Consider the following 20547-nt stretch of genomic DNA (forward strand, 5'->3'; position numbering starts at 1 on the left):
TTGATTGGGCGGTTAACACAGTGAGGGGAATGGAGAGAGACGGAGAGAGACACACTAATACTTACAGTTATCTCTAAACTCAATGCTGGCTGGCAGAGTCAACTCTGTTCTGTCTGCTGAAATGTCCTGAGACCTGATAAGACAAAATAACACCATGAGGAGGGAGGATTAAAAAAAAAAAAAAAAAAAAACTAAACTAAATATAAAGAGAAGTATGAGGCGAAGGACGGGCTGAAGATGGGGGATGAAGAAGAGGACAGAAAGGAGGAGGAAGAGGGGAGGCGTGTGTGTCTGACCTGCTGTCCTGCTGCTCTCCTCTGATCATGGGTTTGACCATTCCTCTCTCCATTTCCAGTTTTCCTGAGCTCTGTACACACAGAACAAAAACAAAGTGTTGAGCAGCTTCAACCAAATTAAATTTCAATGTAATTCGATTTACGAAAGACGACCCCAACTTTAGGATGTACAGACACAGATAATGACTGCTGTGTTATGAGGCTTCGCTCACACTTTCACGTGTGTGTGTGCAGTTACACAATTCAATACTAAACATACAACAACTAAAATCTTTACGGACGCCCTGCACTAAATCGGATCAAAGTGGTGTCCTCGTGTGTTCTTTTATAAAAATAGACCAAATACCGTAGCAAACATACCGCAGCCACTAACAGCACTTTCTTAAAGAGAAAAAAAAAGGTTTTCTAGAACAATGAATTGATTATTCAAGAAGGTCATCAGAGGATTAATCATTATTGTAAATAACTGTTCTGACTATAACTATTTTCTGCCCTGTATATGTCATCGTGTATTACAGGTGGAACACAGAGGGATGCAAATTCTGGATAAATTTTACTAAATAAACTTTGTCTTTGCTGATACTGATCCCAGTGCCTCAACTTCGGGTATCTGCTGATACGCAGTACTAATCCAATACTTAGACGTCTCTTTTTCCAAAAACTTAAAACCTCACTGCATGGAACAGTAAAACCAGATTCGGAAGTAAAAACGGGGCCTTTCTTGCACCTTCTTCTTTTGCCATATGTGGACCTAAGGGCAGACATCTCATTCAACATGACCAATTGATGAAAACTGTATTTCATGTGGAGCAGTGACCTCTTACTGAGGTCAGTGTTGACACCAATACCGATACAGCCTATTGGATCGGTGCGTCCCAACGATAAAAGTACCGTTAAAACTGCTTTTGGCAAATAATACAATATTTTTACACCTATGAGGAGAATGTGCCAATCTGGAACTGGAATCCAGAATACATACCAGTTATTCAAATGCTCTGTGTGTGTGTGTGTAATGTTACCTTGCTGGTAGGCAGGGCAGCTCCACTGTGGACGTCTCCGTGAAGGTCGAAGTTGGTTTCTGGTACACTGCTGCAGTAGAGACAAAGACATGCAGCAGTTTAGAAGAGGAACTGTGCTCTCCACAGCTGGCTTTACATCAGTGACAACGACAAGAGCTCAGACTTAATCCAGACACACACGCACACACACACACACTCTCACACATTCACTTATCTAACTCATTGTCAGGGAGGAGAGAAATGGATCAGAGGTGCAGTAAATGAATGGATAACTAATACATGCAGACAGATAATTTGCTTCATACACATGCGCACACACACATTTACATAAGTCTAATTAGATATAGAGAAGCCATACAAGGAGTATGACAGGACTCTGTACACAACAAAGATGCCTGCCAGCCTGCCAGCCTGCCAGCCTGCCAGCCTGCCAGCCACAGTGATTGAGTGCGACAGCAGTCGGGTTTAAAAAGGCAGGCTTCTGCTTTTCATGCCCAATATGACAGAGGGGGCATCATTGTCAAATAAACAGTACAACACTTAAACAAAACAAGAAGCATTTGTGCTCTATGTCATTGAGCGGGAGGTCTTGTCATGTACACAATAACCACCAGCAGCCGAATTGGGTTAAACCATTCACAGCAAGACTATGCCCACGAGGACGGGGAAATGAGACTGATTTTCTATCTTAAATAACTCTGTTGTGTTTTTTTGCCAGTTTTTTTTTTAACATTTTCAATATATTTAACGATGATCATAACAACTTTAACACGCCGCAGATAAGGCCTCTCAACCTTGGTTAACACTAATGCAGATAATATTTTTGGCCAATGTTTTCTGCCTTTGAAAACAGATCTTTTCAACCCCCCTCCTAAAGTGAATACAGTTGAAAATGCCGATCTCGCATTGCAGTGGATAAAGAAAGCAGAACGTTTTTAAAAAAGCTCATTTAGAACTGTCACTGTGAGGAATGGGACACTCCAGGTCCGTGCTGGTTTTTTTTGCTTTTTCCTCATCTGCTAAATTACACATTTTGTTTATGAAAACTGACCTGACAGAACAAACCGCTAGTCCTGAAAACAAGCAAAGGTTCAAAAACGACAGTAGCTACTAGATGGAAACGGCCAAAAGTTGCTTCAGATTTATTTGCCACCACTGGAGATATCTTTTAATCACATCAAACACAATAACTCCACAAACAACCTCACAACTGAGTTAGTAAAAGCAATTGTAAAAGTATTTACTGTCATTGACAACCAAGTCAAACCAACATACAATCCAGGGCAAGACCCTTCTACCCATTCATCAAATTTGGGGCTGCAACTAAAAATTATTTTCATTATTGATTAATTATCTATTAATTTCTTGATTTATCAATTATTTATTTGTCTATATGTTTGAAAAATGTCATATGTCTTAATCTGCTATAAAACAGGGAAAAGCAGCAAATTCTCACATTTAAGGAAATGGAACCAGAAAATTCTTGGCATTTCAGCTTGAAAAGTTCACCAAACGATTATTCGATCATCAAAACAGATGCCAATTGATTTTCTGTCAACTGACTCATTGATTAATCGACTTATCGTTTCAGCTCTAATCAAATCAAAAATAAAATAAAGTGAATTAACTATTAAAGGTTAAAAATTGGCATCATCGAAAATACTTTAGAAGGATTGGAAGGCATTTCATTTAAAATATCTGGCCTTAAAACATCTGAGATAGTGGTAAAAGGCAAAATGAAATCAAAATAAATGTGGGCAACGATTATGTTTCTTTCCAGACTTCCGGTGTGTTTTTCCATCTTTCATGCTCCAGCGCGAATTATTGGTGACGGTCCCGACTAAGTTGAGAAGCAGCAGATTAAGGTTCTGAACACTCATAAGCTACAAGATCATCTGTTCAGCTGCCAAGACCTGGTGCCAAACGGCTCCGATCTTAAAAAAAAAAAAAAAAAAAACTGTTGTCACGCCAAACTGTGGCTCTAATCGTCCTCAACGTCTCGATGCGTCTGCAGCTTGACTGGACTAGTTATCCTTGTAAGGTTTGCGCAGCAGAACACTGGAAAACCACAAGGATTCAAATCCACAATGTAGGGCTCATAGTCCAGACTGAGGTGACACCGAGTTGCACAAAATGACAGGTGGGGTTACTGCTGCTCACCAGAAATTCTTCCAGCTCATCTGAGAGTCAGAAAACTCCTCCATGCCTCAGTTCCTGAATGTCTATGGCAGCAAGAAGCAGCTCCTCTCAGTAGTGACAAAATATGCCATCTGACCCCTTGAAAGATGGATGGCTGGTGTACGTAAAATACAATCTACCAATCTGACATCAGTGACAAATGATTTTATGTTGATCTCCTGACCCACTTGTTGTTTATATAAAAGCAGCACTAATTGTTGATACGACATGATGAGAGTGGTGAGCGTGGACCGAAACAGTAAAGACGCGGGCCGTCACCTAAAACAATGAGCTGAGAGACGCTGCAATGCCACACAGAGGTGAGGGGGACTACAGAGCCAGTTGATAATGCTCTGTGTCCGCATCGCTACCAGCGACTCCTTTTATATTACTTGTAGTCATTTAACCAATTGTTAATGTGGAATTATCGATCGGTGCCACTTTAAATCTCATCACAGGCTTGTTGTATGAATTTGAATGCACACTGGGGAAAAAAAACAAAACAACTTTGTGATCACTTGAGCAACTTTCATTAAAAACAGGTTCACAATTTATCAACTCTGTCTTAAAACAGCAGTCGGGTGCCCGTATTAACACTGAAAGAGGTTTTGTTTAATCATTCCTGCTCTTCATACTGTCCATCATGTGAAACAATCCCAATGTGCCTCCAACGTAAGAGATGGGGGACAAAAGCCACAGTCCTCATTCTGCATAAAAACATTTTCCCAAGTTCATCTGAGGCTAATATGAGGCTTCAGCAGTGTGAGTTTGACAAATGTGAACCCATCCTGTACAAACGGTGTCAAGGTATATTTCCCTGCTTTTAAAAGCAGCTTCTCAAGATCAATCAATTGAGCTAAATTAAGATAATCTCACCAATCAAAAATCGACCAAATTACATGCAGAGACATTCAAAAGCAAAACTTAACCATTGCTGAGTGGCCAAATCTTTTTTGTTGTCTTATTTTTTTCCTTTCACCCACTAAACAACATTAAGAAATACATAAAATATTTACAACGGAAGATGTAAAAGCAGAACTGGCTATTGGTAAGTGCTCCCTCTATTCCATCACTGCTTTTTTATTTATTTTTTTTTATTTTATCCCTCTCTCGCTCTCTCGCTCTCTGTTGTATAATCCGGAGTCTGGACAGACTCAGGAGACTGTATTAACTCTGGATTGAAGCTTTCTGCCCCACAGAAAAGAAAGTCAATAAATAAATTAAAAACAAACAGACAATCAAACTGGAGTAGAAATTCATCCAATTTTATTTTGAGGGCACTCCTAGACTTGGATGTTGAGGGCACATTACAGTGCCACCTATAGGCCAAATCATTGCCTTTCTTAGAGCGCCAAAACAGAAAAAAAAGTTGATGGTATACCAATGTATACTTGACTTGATGGACTGAATGTAAAAGTTTAGTGATAATCTTATCATTTAAACCCATTAAATGTAAAAATGTGACACAACAAGAGAGAAAGCAAACACGGAGTGCAAGTCCACAGGACAAGGAGCCTGCAGGTTTTCATTTCACTGGCTGATTACTTCTTCCTCTCTGGCTGAAGGTGCTAATTAAAATCACCTGAAGGAGCCTGGCCGCAATGCAAACCTGTACCAAAGACTCTCAAACTCTCTGAGGGACATGGTGTGACAGCCTTGTTACAGACCACATCTAAATGTACGATCACCTTCACATTATTATTCAGTTTGTGATTTAAAAATGACTAAAAACACTCATTTTGTGCCTATCCAGCTGGTGTTCAAGGTTAACAAACTAGCTACTGAACACACAAGCAACCAAACTATTACCCTGTTGCTGGATTAGTATCAACTAAGCAACTGCAATGGATTAAAATGTAAATATAATTTTCCAGTCTGCTGCTTGTTTTTTTTCCTCCAGATACTGGAATAAAAAGGTTTATTCCTTTTCTTGCACAGGACTTATACAGACATATTCTACACCTTTTTTAAGTCTGCCATTGACATTTGTTTAATACTTTAGTCAACTATAGAAAACACATCAGAAAGTTATGCTCTAGACCTTTAACTTAGTTGAAAAGGTCACAAGACAAGCTAAAACAGAATTTGTTACTTCTAGTCTTGGTCTTGAATCATTTGAAAGCACTAATTCATGCAGAAACACACAGCAGCGAGTTACAGTGTTGATTACTTACACACCTCTCTCTCTTTCTCGCAGTTAGCCATCCATTGAGTCATTAAAGGGCCATTCAATTCAAACCGAAATTTTCTTGTCTTTCACTCATCCCTAACTTTCTCACACACTCCCTTCTCCTCTTATCTGGTGTGCTCTTTCTTTCTGTCTCTCTGCTGTTAGTGTGTGAAACGGCAGCAAGCAGGAGGCCACACCCAACACCATGTTGATCAGATTAGAGGGCAGCCTGCCTGCCATAACCCTATACCTCCGCTCTTCCTCTCCTCTGATTTCCTCATTCTCTCAAACCCAGACTTCCCTCCTCCCCCTTTTCCTTGCCTTCATCTCTCGCTCTGCCTGCCAACTCCAAACCTCATCCTCTCCTCCCTTATTCTACAGCAACACCCTCTTCTTTTTTTCTCTTCACAAAATTTGGCGAGCAGAGCGCACAGAGGATGAGGAGGGAGGATAGTGGGAATATAAGAGGAAAATGAGGAGGAAGAAAGCAATGAAAAGGGGACAGAAGCAGATAGGGAAGGACCAGAATCTCCAGTGATTTTGAGACGAAGTGTTTCTCTTCCCAAACACACACACACGCAACCCTCTCTGTTCCCTCACCCAGACTTGTGTCGGCTCCTCATCATGGCTGCCGGTTCTCTCTTCCCTCCCTGGTCGAACATTGGGTCCACAAACTTAAAGACGTGAGCAGAACCAAACTGGAGGGTGGAGCCCGGGCGCAGCACTGTTGTCTCGGTAATGCGTTGTCCATCGACAAAGGTGTCGGCGTCGGGGCCGTGCGGCGTCACAGTCACCATACCTTCACTGTGCATCAGGTTGCAGTGATGGGGAAGAATCCCCGGACCTAGCAGCTGGAGACAAAGAAGAGACAGGTACATCAGCGCAATGAACTATACACACACACACACACACACACACACACACACACACACACACACACACACACACGCACACGTTACAGCAGCTACATCGGGAGATCACGTTGAAGCTCATATTTAAAGTCAAAATGACATTAAAATTCATTTTTGCAAAGAAATCAGCACATAATGTGTGTTTGTTTTTGGCTTGTGTACGTTATTGGTCAAAATTGTAATCACTGAAAAGCTGAAATGAAAGGTTTTACTTTTGTTTTTTCTGCAGTGACAGCGCCCCCTACATTAGTATTGTACCAACAATGTCTATACTGTATTTTGACTGATCCGATATCTGTGCCAGCGGGCACAAAAACGTTCGACTCATCTGTGATTCAAGCGCTCCTTATGTAAATCTGTGACTCTGTCACTTACTTCTTGTCGTGATTTGAATTACAAGTAACTGTACGCAGTGCTAAACTGACAGGGGCCCCTCTCACAAAAGCGATGTGAGCGCTGCTTACACACAGACCGCAAATGGTGGTAGCATCGCATTTCACAAATGACTGCCACTGGAAAACTGCAAAAAAAAAAAAAAAAGTGCTACAGGGTTCTCGCATGCTCATGGATGGGTCTCAAACATTGGGTTTTGTTTTGATTCAAGGCCCCAGGACATTGGTGGATTATTAGAAAATGGGGCCCCCCGCAGACACACGTTGATTCATGTCTCTTCGTGTTCGTTTTGTGTCTTTTAACTTTACTCTATGACTTTCAAATTAAAAATGTTTACAGTAATTTCACACAAAAGGCTCTGGCCCAGAGGTAGTTCCAACCCAGCAGGCCCGTTCGGTAATCCGTCCATGTTCCAGGACTTCCTGTTGCTGTAAATTCGAGCAGTCTGGTCATTTACCATTATCACTACTGGACCTATGAGAGACAGGCAGTTAACGCTAACTAGAAACCCCTCCTCTCTATAATGTGAGACAAACACCGAACTGAGTGTGTGAGACCTGCGAATGACTCATCAGGTGTTGAGAAAACATCAACAAAAAATAAACTCTGTCAGAATCAGTGCTAACGTACGTTCAAGACAAGTCAGACCTTGACTAGCATGGCTTAAACTTAGACACAACATCTCAATGTTTAATGCTGTAAATGGACAACATTAAGCAATGTGACCTAACGGCATATAACCATTGCTACGTGGGCCTGCTCAAAACTGTTTAATCCTCTTTTGAAAAACGGACCTTCATGTAATTTACATTTTCTTACACAAAAAGCGGGGAGAATTCTAATTTCAGCCCAAGCTCTGTGCGTTTTCGTGGTGTAGTTACCTGGATGGCTCCATCCTCTGTGCAGTCTGAGCCGACCTCAGTGATGCTGTGCTGAAGCCGGTACAGCTTTGGCTTGTCCCGTGAGTCAGACCCGTCTGGACACACAGAAACACTCAAATTTAGCACCACTCTGGGCAGCACTCGCATCGGTCACACGTTCAAACCCCTCACGATTATACTGACTGCCCACTCACAGCATTTGAAGATTAAAAGGGTCTATACAAACAGGTGCATACTGGGATATGCTCTGCCGAGGAGGCAAAAAAATGTAGGTGGTTGCATTGCACTTATTATTAGTAAACAGGAGTTTAGTAAAAGCAAAGCGGCACATTAGTTCACTGAAGAAAAAGGGGCAAACATTGGCTTTTCTGGGTAAAAAAGAAATCTGGGAAAAAATGAATGGGTATCAGAAAAACCTCAAACCAAGTTCTAAAAATAAGACTGAAAGCTCGGCCTTTTACAGAATTATAATGAGGTTTTAGAAGAAACTGGCAACTTGTTTTATGCTATGGGATCATGGATGCCACGCATGTATGAGAGGTCATTAATGAATTAAGTTCAGTAATAATATGCCCCGTGCTAACACCCACATACTAACATTCTCTTAAAGTATAACTAGGTTAGTCCGTTTCCTCTATCACATCTTGTGACTTTGTTTAGAAATGCAGTTCACTGTGTAATTACTCTGAAGAAAAAGATACCAGAGCCAGCTGGTTAATGGACTGAAAAAGTAATTTTACAAAAGCATATGAAGTTATGAAATGTTTCCAAAAACTGCATTAGAATGTCTTTGAAACTTGAAAAGGTTTTTGTTTTCCCCACTTATTTCACAGATGTTTATCCTGAAACTTCATCTGTTTTGGGTAATAGCTTGAATTTTATTCCAGCTGTCAGTAGACGACTTGAAAGACTTATATATAAATTGTTAATATCTGAAATCAGTGTGAGGATTTTGAATTGTCCTTCTATTTTGAAGACCGGTATCCATGTTTATTCGTAAGGGAACCTAGATTATGAATAATCCTACTAAAGGACGACAACTACAAAAAAGATGCTGCAAAACATTTAGCAGGGGAAACATGTTCGATCTTTGTCAGCCAAAAGGGGAGTCAGGGGTCACTGCACCTCCCCCAACAACCCCATCAGCCACTGCAACAGACACAGCGGAGGTGTGGTGGATTTTTACCTTCGTGGTGCCGATAGGCGTAGTAGGCATAGTGATTCCCTCGCCCTAGGCAGACAGGCAGGCAGGCGAAGAGGAAGTAGAAGGACACATGCACAAGACCCCACACACACACACGCGCACACACACACACACACACACACACCATGCCATAAGAAAGTGGAAAAGAAAACAGACACATAGCAGAGGGTGAAAATGCGGCAAGGAGGAAAAATGCAGCATTACCTTGTTAACCCATAATCGCTTGAAGGCTTCCAAACACACTCACACACTAAGGATATTTCTTTAGGCTTTTCACCACCTATATTTTTACTGTGCAATTTAACACTCATTTTAGTGGACATCATGTCCTAGTCGTAAATGAACTTCCAAAAAAATAAAAAAAAATAAAAACGCTGCTATCTTCTCACACAGCTGCAACACAGAGGACTTCAACATGTCACTATATGGCAGACAAAGTAACAGGACAGACTGAGATCATGGTCTAACAATGATAGATTCTCATTTCTGTTTGGCTGAGAAGTCTCCATTTAAAATCTTGTTGCTGGACACCTCGAACTAAAGGGCTTTTCAGCAGTTTAATCGCTGTACTAAATGAGCATGGTATATTAAACTGCAGATAACTATTGCCACTTGGTGCTTCGTTACCAGATAATAACTCGCTGAAATGGCTAGTTAGAAAGTAGTGAATATTTTTGTGTATTACGACACTTCGGAATGTATTATTATGTACTTATGTTACATTTCTTGGCGCCTTGGATGTCGTAAAACACTTGTATTTCACACTATTATAAGTTCACTCAAGTTTGGCCTAATCACAAGGCAGAATCTGGTAATGCGGCTGCCGCTGTGATGCAGGAGCAATGGAATTAAAATATACGCGGAAATGAGGTAAATAATATACCATCAATGTAACTGTTCGGCCTTTGGGTGATTTTATTGGCATGTTCGCTCCGGCTGGCAATTTAAAGAACAAGGACCTGGCTAACACATGTGGACAAACTTCACCTGAAATCAAGTTCCTTTCATGTTAAGTCACTAATCTGAGCCACTGCACTGAGTTCACACACACACACAGACACACACACACACAGCCACACACACACAGCCACACAGAGACCCAGCATCCAATACGAAAGCCACCAAATCAATTTTTCCATCTTGGCTGCTTTCCAAAGACAAGTGTCCCGTCAACCTGACAGTGGATGACGTAGATGTGTTAGTGTATCTGTGGACCAGACCCACTGGTTTCCCAATACCATTTCAGCATTACAAGTTCAAACCAGTGTGGTGCTGAGAAGCGCTTAGGTTACCATCAGGCCCGATAAGTTAATGGCATGAAGGGGGCGACAGACAAGAGGGTGATCAGGGGAAGAAGGGATCAGTAGCAAGAAACAAGCTGTTAGGGCCGGATGATGTAGCAAGACTCAGGTAAGGTGTGCAACTCCAAAATGCTCCTAAAGTGCTGGACGATTTTTTCATAAACAGTTGCATACTGGGGTGTTACACTGCATTCTAGGGCATTATTATTTATTGCAACTTACCTTTTGTTGTACTCCTCCTTGCAGTCCTTCAACCTACCCTGTATACGTCTATTTCAGTTACGAATTTCCTCCGTTTTTCACGGTGGTTTCTGAAAACTCCAAAGTGAACCATCTACCTTCCATCACTTGAGGTTGCATGGGTATATAATTACTAAACAGCTGGATTGAACCTCATGTTGCCTGGTAATGAAACATCTTCTGCTCTTAAAATTTCATCATCATCGTATCATAAAATTAACCTAAAATTACAAGGTACGTCGACATGTGCTACAACATGAGTTTTTAAGTGTTTCATGCTGACTATTTCACTCTGAAAAAAGCCACACACACACACACACACACACAGTCAGATGTCAGCAACTGAACCTCCAGGAATCCAGCATGTTCATGTTAGTGTGATAGACAAAGTCATCACATTAACGGCTGCTCTCAAGCTTCATTAGTGCAGAAATATTTCTGTGCGATTTAGCCTCATTTGAAGTCTACACCGGATCCTTGATAAATATATTTCCATGCTTCAAGCCAAGACATTTTTATTCTCGTAAAACCTGCATCTAACCTGATCCATATCTGCCTACCGATATCGTGTGACTTTAATCTTAAAAACTGCCGAAAGCTTCCCTCACAATTCATTCCTCTATGTAAGCTGGTTCCGGCCTGAGGGCACAATACTATAACTAATACCTGTAGTGCTAGAGTTAAAAGCTTTTAAACTGGCTCAACTATAGAAAAAAACCTGAAGGAAAATGATCCGCTGACCAAGTGCGTCTTTTGTGGCTTATAGTAGTGCAACAACATCTGTTCTGGAGGATTCCGGGACATTGAATGAAGTTATGTTACTTTGGAGTGTTGAATGGCGGCTGCAAACAGTATCGTCCACAGGTGAATGCGGTTTCATTTCGGAGAACTGAGTCCAATATAGGTTTCGTCGGTTCTTGACCTCCTGCAGTGGCTTTTACACACTGAATAAATCATGTGCTGGCAGGAACAGAAACCACAGAACAGCTGGGATCTTAATGTAGCCACATGTGATTCACTCACCTTGGCATGGAAAGAAAGACGGTGTCACCTTCGGTTAACCCTAAATGTTATTTACTGCGGCTGCACTGATGCCTTCTGGTCATTGCCTGTCATTACAGTGGTCTTCCTCAGTGCAGCTACTACTGGTACTACTACTATTTCTGGTTTTGCTCCAAGTGGTATCACTACCACTCTCACTGCTGTTGTTGCTGCTAATATTTAAAGTTCCACTGATGGATACTAACGATCAAAAAGCAGACATTATGGTGTTGTGTTTATATATGTGTGTGTGTGTGTGTTGTGGTTGTACCTGGGCTCAGCTCCACCAGATAAGGCAGTTTCTCAGGCGGCAGGGAGCTGCTGCCTTCCTTCCCTCGGAGGCCCTTGTCGTCCACCTTTCTTCCCTTCCTCCCCTGGTAGTCTGGGGGTCTCTTCTTCAGCTGGAACACTAGCGCTCCTGTGAAAGGACATAACACAATTTTTGTCCGTAAGCATATTAAATTTATAGGATTATCTAGTTAATGGGCAGACGATTCATAGCTGACTATCGGATTCTTACGACGGGTATTCTGCAGTGTCATCTTCAAACTGAAGAAAGAAAGACATGAGTCCAGTCTGTGCTTTGCATGCGTATGTTTACAGCCTAACCCCTCTGTGATGCTGTACAAAGACGGACACCAAAAGAACACGAGAAGATGAAAATATACTAACAAAATTGTAATGGCTGTAAGACAGCAGGAGGGGGCGGTAGAGACCAAGAAAAGAAGTGCAGCGTGTGAGAGTAGTCCACTGTAAATGTATTATTGTGAAGGATTGAGTAAAGGTGTGCGTGTGCGTGTTTTCTCTGTGTGTGTTACCTCTGTCGGCAGGCCAGTCCCTGAAGATCTGCAGCGGACACTCAGTATCGTCCAGAATCGCCTCCTTGCCCGACTTATCATCTTGCTGCAAAGAAAACAAGACAGAAGACAAATCGGTCACTTAAGCAGGTAAACATCCACCACTGATCAGGCCATAATTTACACAGATGCTTTCTTAGAGAACGTGCTACTCATCGTGTGATTTGCAGATACACTTTGATATCCCAAGAGATATTTAATTACCCTGACGGAAAAGCGGAAGATCACAGTGGACTTTTAAATGTTTCTCATGTCCAGAGGGCAGAGCATCTACATGAAGAGATTATATGATTTCGAGATGATGGTTCTTAGTTAAAGATTCATTTCATGTACGCTGATGGGTTTCTAATCTTAATTTACCACATCAGCTGCTCTGAAATCTATATATTGGATTATAATTGTTAGACTCCTTGCTTGCCGTAGGGTGAGAACATTCGTTTTTTTAAGTTGTTATGGTGAGCTATTAACCAGTATATGAACCATTTTTGAGAACAGAGCCGAGCCATTTTCCTATAGGTTTACATTTCATAATGAAACTGTGCCGTTCTCAGGCTTCATAAATATTGCAGTTTTACGGTAATTCTTCACTGACTGTACGTAAAATCTGTACTTCATCTCTTCGTTGTGTTCAGTCCAATATCAGTTAATATCCCCTCCCCCCTAAAACATAAACACGCTAGCTGAAATGCTACTATTTAGTATACTAGTGCTCATTTCTCATGCTCACTAACCTAATGGACTTTCCAAGTGCTTTTGTCCTATCAGCAAACTGCAACTGACTGTCAACGACAGAGCGCGTGCGCGGTCTCTGAAGGGTCTTTCGCTGTATTGGCCGTGGGAGCAGCGGCTATTTCGTATGATTGGCCATAGCCAGAGACCATCCGAGAGGATGGTTGTGGTTGAGAGAGGCTGTGAGTAGGGCAGCCAAGTTCAAAGGCACGAACACATGCACGCATGCATGCACACACACAGACGTGCACGCGCGCACGCACAAACACACACACACACACGCACACACTCACAGACATGGAGCATCTGCTGCTGCTATAGCACTCAGCCTGAAAGCAACTGAACTGCATTCCTCCCTAAGGTTTTTGTGCCAAGTAGCATTCTGCTTCAATCTGCCAGCCCGGTGAACTATGTGCGCCATTATGTGTCTGTGCATAGTGACCGGGACCTTGGCTGTCCTCTCCACAGCCTCTCATAAAGGATGATGGAGGTGTTTATTGACAAGGCAGTACGGTTGAGGTTGTGTTTGGTGGAGAAACGGGATGGGATGTAGGTGTTAAGCAGTTGACAATTGACGGCAGTATACTCAAAAATAAAACAATTTGGCGAATAAAAAATATATAAAATTATGACAAAAAGATGCTGTGATCAACTACCACACTTTGTTTTTAGTGTATAGTGTGGGGCTAGAGGATGGATGTGTTCCAATTAAGAAGTTGAAGGAGCTGTAGTAGGATGATCATTGTTACCCGGGCGATGCAGTACTCTCTGGGGTTCTCCTTCTCCAGTCCGTACTTCTCCAACGCCTCCACCACGGCAAAGTCAGCTGTGTCTCTTGTGGAGAGCAGGATGGTCTTGTAGGGGATGTTGGGCTTCAGACTGTCTGCATATATCCGCAAAGTTCCCCCTGCAGGACAATACAATGTTTTGTTACTCGTTGTGCCATTCTAACATATAAAAAGCTGAGATCATTGATTTTTTTAACACCAGGAGAGCAAGAAATTTAGAGGGCTAATATACTCTATTTGGATAAATACAGAGATTCTATTTAAATATTCCCCATCACAGAATTGACCGTTTGCCACAGAAATTTCAACACATTCAAAGGAATCAGCTGTTCCTACAGCACTTTTTGTAATTCAAGAGCGGAAAAGCCTCTGTGACAACATTGAGACCAGGAGGACACAAAATGTCATCCAAACCTGAAGTAAAGACGTTAGCGTAAGGCAAAGTGAGACGACTATTGTTGTCCTTTCAGAATGACAATTATCCAAAAAAAGAGTCTTTGTTTAGCTGAAGTTGAAATTTAATTTACCAATTCACTGTGATCTGAACAGACTACAATGTCTTCTTCAGCTCTAGCATACGCCATGGCCATCAAATAATGGTATGGATACATTTTAAAAATCGGTCCTTGAGGTGCCAGCCCTGAACTCCACCTGTGTTACCCTGACATACAACAGACCCTAACTTTTGTCTGTACCGTGCTGAGTTTAATACATGTAAACAGATAACAATTTAAGTTGTGCCTTGGGAATCTGAAGTACTGGATTAAATTTTCCCTTGCAATTGGAAATGAAATTGCTAAATTAAAAAGGGACAGAGAGTACTGCTCAGAAAAGCTATATAATGTACCACACTTTCATCTGGAGGCACACGTAGCTGTGTGACCGTGAGGTGTCGACTAGAAATGATCACCTTCGTAAATCCCACAAGGGAGTCTTCAGCAAAGTAAACAGGATTTTCAGAAGCATTTCATAAAATGAGCTTTTCAAAATAGCACTCTCTGCTGGGAGAACGTCATTGTCTAACCGCAAGCCATCCTGTCCCACCGAGTGTGTGTGTGTGTGTGTGTGTGTGTGTGTGTCTACTGTATGTGGACAGTGGTTAAAGCTGTTTTTAGAGCCAGTTCACTGCTCCATCTGTCTGTCTGGCAGAGTGATTAGGTAATGCCTGAGTCACAAACCGAACTGGTCAGTGTGTTTGTTTCATTCATTCAACATCTCCGTTTTGTCTTTTTGTGTGCGCATACATGTCAGCATGAGACTTTCCCAACCACATATGGTCTTCGGTGAGCCAGCCGGTGTAAACATGACGCAGAGTTATTTACAGCCAAAGTGCATGCTACATTTTACAAATTTATTTATAATGAAAAATGTAAATGTCTAATTTCTATGTGGAGTCAGACCCTTTACTCAGTACTTTGTGTGTGCACCGCCGGTATTTATTACAGCTCTGCAGAACACCTCTACCAGCTGTTTCTTCCAGCCCTGCTTGCAGACTTCTCAATGCCTGTCACACTGGATGAGGAGCGGCAGTGAACTGTGACGTTCGGGTCACTGCAGATTTTCTCAATGGTTCACATCAGGTTTGCCTTAAGCCACTGCCTTAAGGACATTCAGACTTGTTCCATAGCCAATTCAGCACCGTGTTTGGCTGCGTGGTTTTCTGGATCTAATGAATCTTTACGTGATGTCATTTTGAATTTGGGAGCAGATTTTTATATTCAGGATAAACCTGAGGCCTGAAGCACTTCTTTTAGGTGTACAGCATATTCGGAATTTTTCTACATAAGTGTATTATTTGACAAATTTGTACATATCATGTTGGTGTTGGCACACAGAAGAGCAACAGCATATTTAGGCAGGAGTGGTCATAATGTTTTGGCTCATCAGTGTATACTTGACTCAACTCATCATTCACTCTGTCCTAATCAGTCTTCCAACCGATGCGGATGTGAAGCATCCCCGTAGGCTGATGCCACCGCAGCATGCTCCACCGTAGGGACTTTAGTAGCAAGGTTATGAGTGCAACCTCTTTCAGGCCGGATTCAGCACGTGGCCATCGGTGGCCTGATAATAAGCGTGAACTGCCATTTTGATTGACTTGAATGTCGGTGACGTTTCCAGTTGATACAAAAGCTGCGCTAGCAGTTGCCAGCAGCAGTTAACGTAACATTTTTCACATTGGTTAAAGAAAAAAATGTCAATTTAGGAGTTGAGTTTGGCAGAAAAGGGTCAGAATACACAAGAGAAACAAGATATGCATGTGCTGACAGTCGGACTACCTGAGTCGGGCCTCCCATCACTGCTCATGAACTCCTGCATGCGTTTCTCCAGCTTCTGCTGGCGCCTCCGCTTCATCACCACCTCTGGGTTGGAGATTGTCCTGGTAAAGCTGGTCTCGGGCATGTCTTTGTAGACCTCTGCCGCCAGCCGACTGTTTTCCCTAAACCACAGAGCGAGGGAGATGAATGAACGGGGAGCAGACCGTGTAAGTGGGGAAGAAAGAAGACGTATGGAGGAACAGAAAGGTCAAAGTTTAAATTAGTATTCTTTCCTTTTCTGGAGCCTTCTGTGCTTTTCTTGGCATTGGGGAAAAAAAAAAAAAACATCCTCTCCAAGGACTGGGAGGATGTAGGAGCAGGAAAGTAAGATGGATAACTTTGAGCGTGTGTGTATTACCCGTCCTCCCGGCTGAGCATTTGCTCATCTCCGTCAGGGATCCGGGCGAACTCCTTCTCTTTCTTCTTTTCCTTCTTCTTCTCCTTCTTGGACAAAGTCCTCTTGAAGTTCTGAATCACTCCATCCTTCTCCTTCTCGGGCCCATTACTCTGACTCTTCTGGTAGATAAAGAGAAGAGTGAATGAGGCGCTTTAAGGGCCTGTGGAGCAGCTTGCTACAGTTTGTAACGATACACTCATTTCTGAATGAATAAATGAATTTAAGAATTAACACTCTGAATGAGGAAAAGACAATCCATGATTTTTCTTCAATCATCTTAGCAAGGCACAACTGATCAAATCAAGTGTCATGAAGTGTTGTAATTAAACCTTATTAATTTACTTCTACTGATGTTAATGATCCCCTACATTTAATATAAGACTTTCTGGCAGAACCGAGATCAAAATAAGGACATTTGAAATATATAAATATAACTAGCCAATGTTTTTTTAACACTGGGGCAAAACTAAAACTTGATTTGAACAAACATCTTTTTCTGGACTACTTCCCTGTTTGGCTTTTTTGCAAAAGTAGCTCTGGGACTGTGATTATTCTGAGGAACTGAGACCACAGCCTGAAACCACAGACTGATGTCCCAAATTATTCACACATTTTCAGCTATCGGAATTCAAGGTTGCTGCTCTGGGAATACATGGTATCCAAAGGAAAAAGAAAAGGCATTTCTCAAAGAACAAGATGGATGCGCAGGGTATATTGCCAGTTGATGGATGACTGGATGGATGAGTCAGCTCACTAGTGAACTGACTGGTTAACAGTCAAACGGGTTAACAGGCAGAGCAGCTGACCTTGGGCAGGATGTCGTTCTCATTCTTCAGGACGAAGCGTCCCTCTCTGTCGTCTTTGTTCCAGTTCAGCTGAACAACAAGCGGCTTCTCGTCCAGGTCCAGCTGACGCTCTTCTGTCACACACACACAGACACAGTCCCACACAGACACACACACGCGGATAGACCAATTAGTCCGAGAGCTAACTATATCACATTATTATTATCCCTAACACTGAAACATCTCTGTCGTCTTTGTTCCAGTTCAGCTGTGAACAACATGCTAACTATAACCCAATTATTGTGAATACTGTTCTTTCTGTCACACACACACACAGACACAGTCCCACACAGACACACACACGCGGATAGACCAATTAGTCCGAGAGCTAACTATATCACATTATTATTATCCCTAACACTGAAACATTTTAAAGATTGTTTTTGGTCTGATTGTGGAAGTCTAAGTCTAATCTAAGGGACTCACCGCCACTGACATGGACCTCGTACAGGGAGTATTTTGGCGAGGAGAGCATCCTCATGTCTGGTCTGAACTTCTCGGCTAACGTCTCAATGACGTCCTGCGTTGTCGCTGTGCTGGACACTCTGATGCACTTGGTGGCAAAGTTACCGGCAACCCGGTCCTGGAAGTAGAACCGCATCACGCCATGGAACTCCAAGTCCTAGTCAAGAGACAGAGAGAAACGGGGAGTCCATTAGATGATTATACAAACTGCAAACTGCAGAAATACAGCCTACATTCAGTACAATAAGGATTACATGCTAACTATAACCCAATTATTGTGAATACTGTCAACATTAAAGAAGACTCTATTTCAAACCAACTGATAGAAATGCTCTTAATTCAGTTTTTTGGCACAGTTGCTCTGACTTGTTGATTATCAATTCAGGACTGTGAGTAAAGTGACTGCTCAGCAGCCTTGACTTTCACAGGAGGAGAGAAGCAACACTGGCTGAGGGCCAGCGAGTGGAGTGTGTCAGCAGGTTGTGAGATGACAGGAAAATGTTGTTCTGTCATTCACTGACCTGGACTGTCAACCCACATACAGCAAACTCTGGGCACTGCAGCTGACTTTAGTGGCACTATTTCTTAAAAAGAGCCAGTTCACAATGACCTGTGAAAGTGAGAGTGTAAGTGTACGTGTGTGTGTGTGTGTGTGTGTGTGTGTGTGTGTGTGTGTGTGTGTGTGTGTGTGTGTGTGTGTGTGTGTGTGTGTGTGTGTGTGTGTGAGAGATCTCAGTTTTACATCGAGATTGACAATATCATAAACATCTGCACAATATATAGGATAGCCCTTTATTTTACAGGTCCATAATTCAGAATTCTTTACAAATAATTTGCAAGAAGTTTCCTGGAAAAAAGTCTGTAATTTGGTATTATTATAGCGGAAAATACACACAGACTTCAACTAATACACTTCCAGTTAATTAATTCCAATTCCTTGGGATTAAAATGCAGCTTTTGTTTCAAGGAAATTCCCATTTTCCCTTTACAAAATTAGAAAATGACACAATACTTTCCAGGAAACTTCTTTACTTCCTAACCCATAAAATAAGGCCTTATCATTTGCTTTTAGCTTTCTTATCTAGTTTACCTCATCTCTTTCTGTTCTCTCACACACACACACACGAACACGCACACACACGCGCACACACACACACACACGCACACACACACACACACACACTATATAAAGATCAAACACAGCCAGTGAAAACAGCAGGCTGAAACAGACACCCGGGGCCATCTACACTGCAAATTTATTGCCCGCATTTCCCTCTGCATGGAGTCTACTATAGAACAAGAATGTCTTGAACATATAAACATTCAGGCCCTGATATGATCGTATGTAACACAGTGCTGACACAGCAACTATAGCTTGCAGCCCTGCCTGTGCATATATATGTGTATGTTGAGCTTCAGCAGGGAAACAGGCCTCATATTTCACTGTAACTTCCTTTAAAAAGGGTCTTAGAAAGTCTTAGATCTCTGTGGGACCATGTAGACATTAGAAAGCTAATGTGCGCTATTCCTATTATATCAAGATTTGTAGAGAAAATTGTCTCGTTCTCGCCGACAAAACAATTTTAAAGCAGGACATACTGTAAATGGTCCTTTATCACATCAGTGAAGCCAAGCTGAATGCTTAGCTGTTAGAGTAATATGAAAGAACACATTACTGAAAATCAGTAACAATATGAGGTGATACAACACCACAAACTACGGCTTGGAAACTTGCTATGGAATTAATTAAACATATCTCCAAAATATCCGCAACAAACTTGAACATTACAAGCTTTAAAGCAGCATACATAGCATGGTTATTGTCTTGACTTTGATCACGTTATGGGATTTTAATGTAAAACCATGACTGCCACTGATGGCTCTATGAGGGTTTTTCATACAGAAAACAGTCCATGTGCCCTTTTCCCCTTTAAGTTATCTAAGGTTTTAGTTGGTTGTGTTGTGTCTTCAAAAACAGATGCGGGAAAACCCTGACTGCGGTTCTTCTGCAGTGTGGATGTCTTTCCTGTCAGGATGCTAACAAAGCAATTTTGAATTTGAACTGTAAAGAGTGACCTTTCCAGCATTTAAGAGAGGCAGACAACTGGCCAAATGACTTGCTAAAGGTGACAGATCCAGCGTGTGTGTTTGTGTAACCTACAGCTGTGGACGGCAGTGTGAATGAGGTGATTTGAGGCCAAGGTTTAAACTACATTTAACTAGATCAATTCTACACTGTTTAAGTCTGTCAGTGGGCTCCCTCTTGCATACATTCACACCCATATAGTTAAGAGAACGTGGTAAAGAGGATGTAAAGACTGATTCATAAATGTGGACAGAATCAATGAAGAAAAATGGAATTAAAAAAGAAAAGATGAGAGATGGCTGAAAGCAACGTTAAAAGGTTTTTTGGCATGACAGAAGAAAAGTTTTTTTTCTCCACCTCTCTCCCTCGCCCTTCCCATTTTTGATAGACACCCAGTCAGGCAGACTGGAAACACTGAGCATAGTTTC

At 41.9% G+C, this 20547-nt stretch overlaps 1 protein-coding gene across 1 annotated transcript in view; it reads right to left on the reverse strand.

The window, feature by feature from the left end:
• The window catches only part of afdna (afadin, adherens junction formation factor a), a 106845-nt gene that overhangs the window by 58151 nt on the left and 28147 nt on the right, over positions 1–20547 (reverse strand). Inside the window, exons 2-14 of the mRNA XM_040125959.1 lie at positions 17995–18190; positions 17530–17642; positions 16685–16842; positions 16288–16448; positions 13970–14127; positions 12453–12537; positions 11906–12052; positions 9035–9079; positions 7849–7943; positions 6264–6514; positions 1316–1385; positions 297–367; positions 66–133 (exon numbers count right to left, since the gene is read on the reverse strand). Of these exons, the coding sequence (XP_039981893.1) occupies positions 66–133; positions 297–367; positions 1316–1385; positions 6264–6514; positions 7849–7943; positions 9035–9079; positions 11906–12052; positions 12453–12537; positions 13970–14127; positions 16288–16448; positions 16685–16842; positions 17530–17642; positions 17995–18190 (1618 nt within the window). The remainder of the gene's footprint in view (positions 1–65; positions 134–296; positions 368–1315; positions 1386–6263; positions 6515–7848; positions 7944–9034; positions 9080–11905; positions 12053–12452; positions 12538–13969; positions 14128–16287; positions 16449–16684; positions 16843–17529; positions 17643–17994; positions 18191–20547) is intronic.

Source organism: Xiphias gladius, chromosome 4 (genome assembly GCF_016859285.1).
Source record: "Xiphias gladius isolate SHS-SW01 ecotype Sanya breed wild chromosome 4, ASM1685928v1, whole genome shotgun sequence".
Lineage (NCBI taxonomy): Eukaryota > Metazoa > Chordata > Actinopteri > Istiophoriformes > Xiphiidae > Xiphias > Xiphias gladius.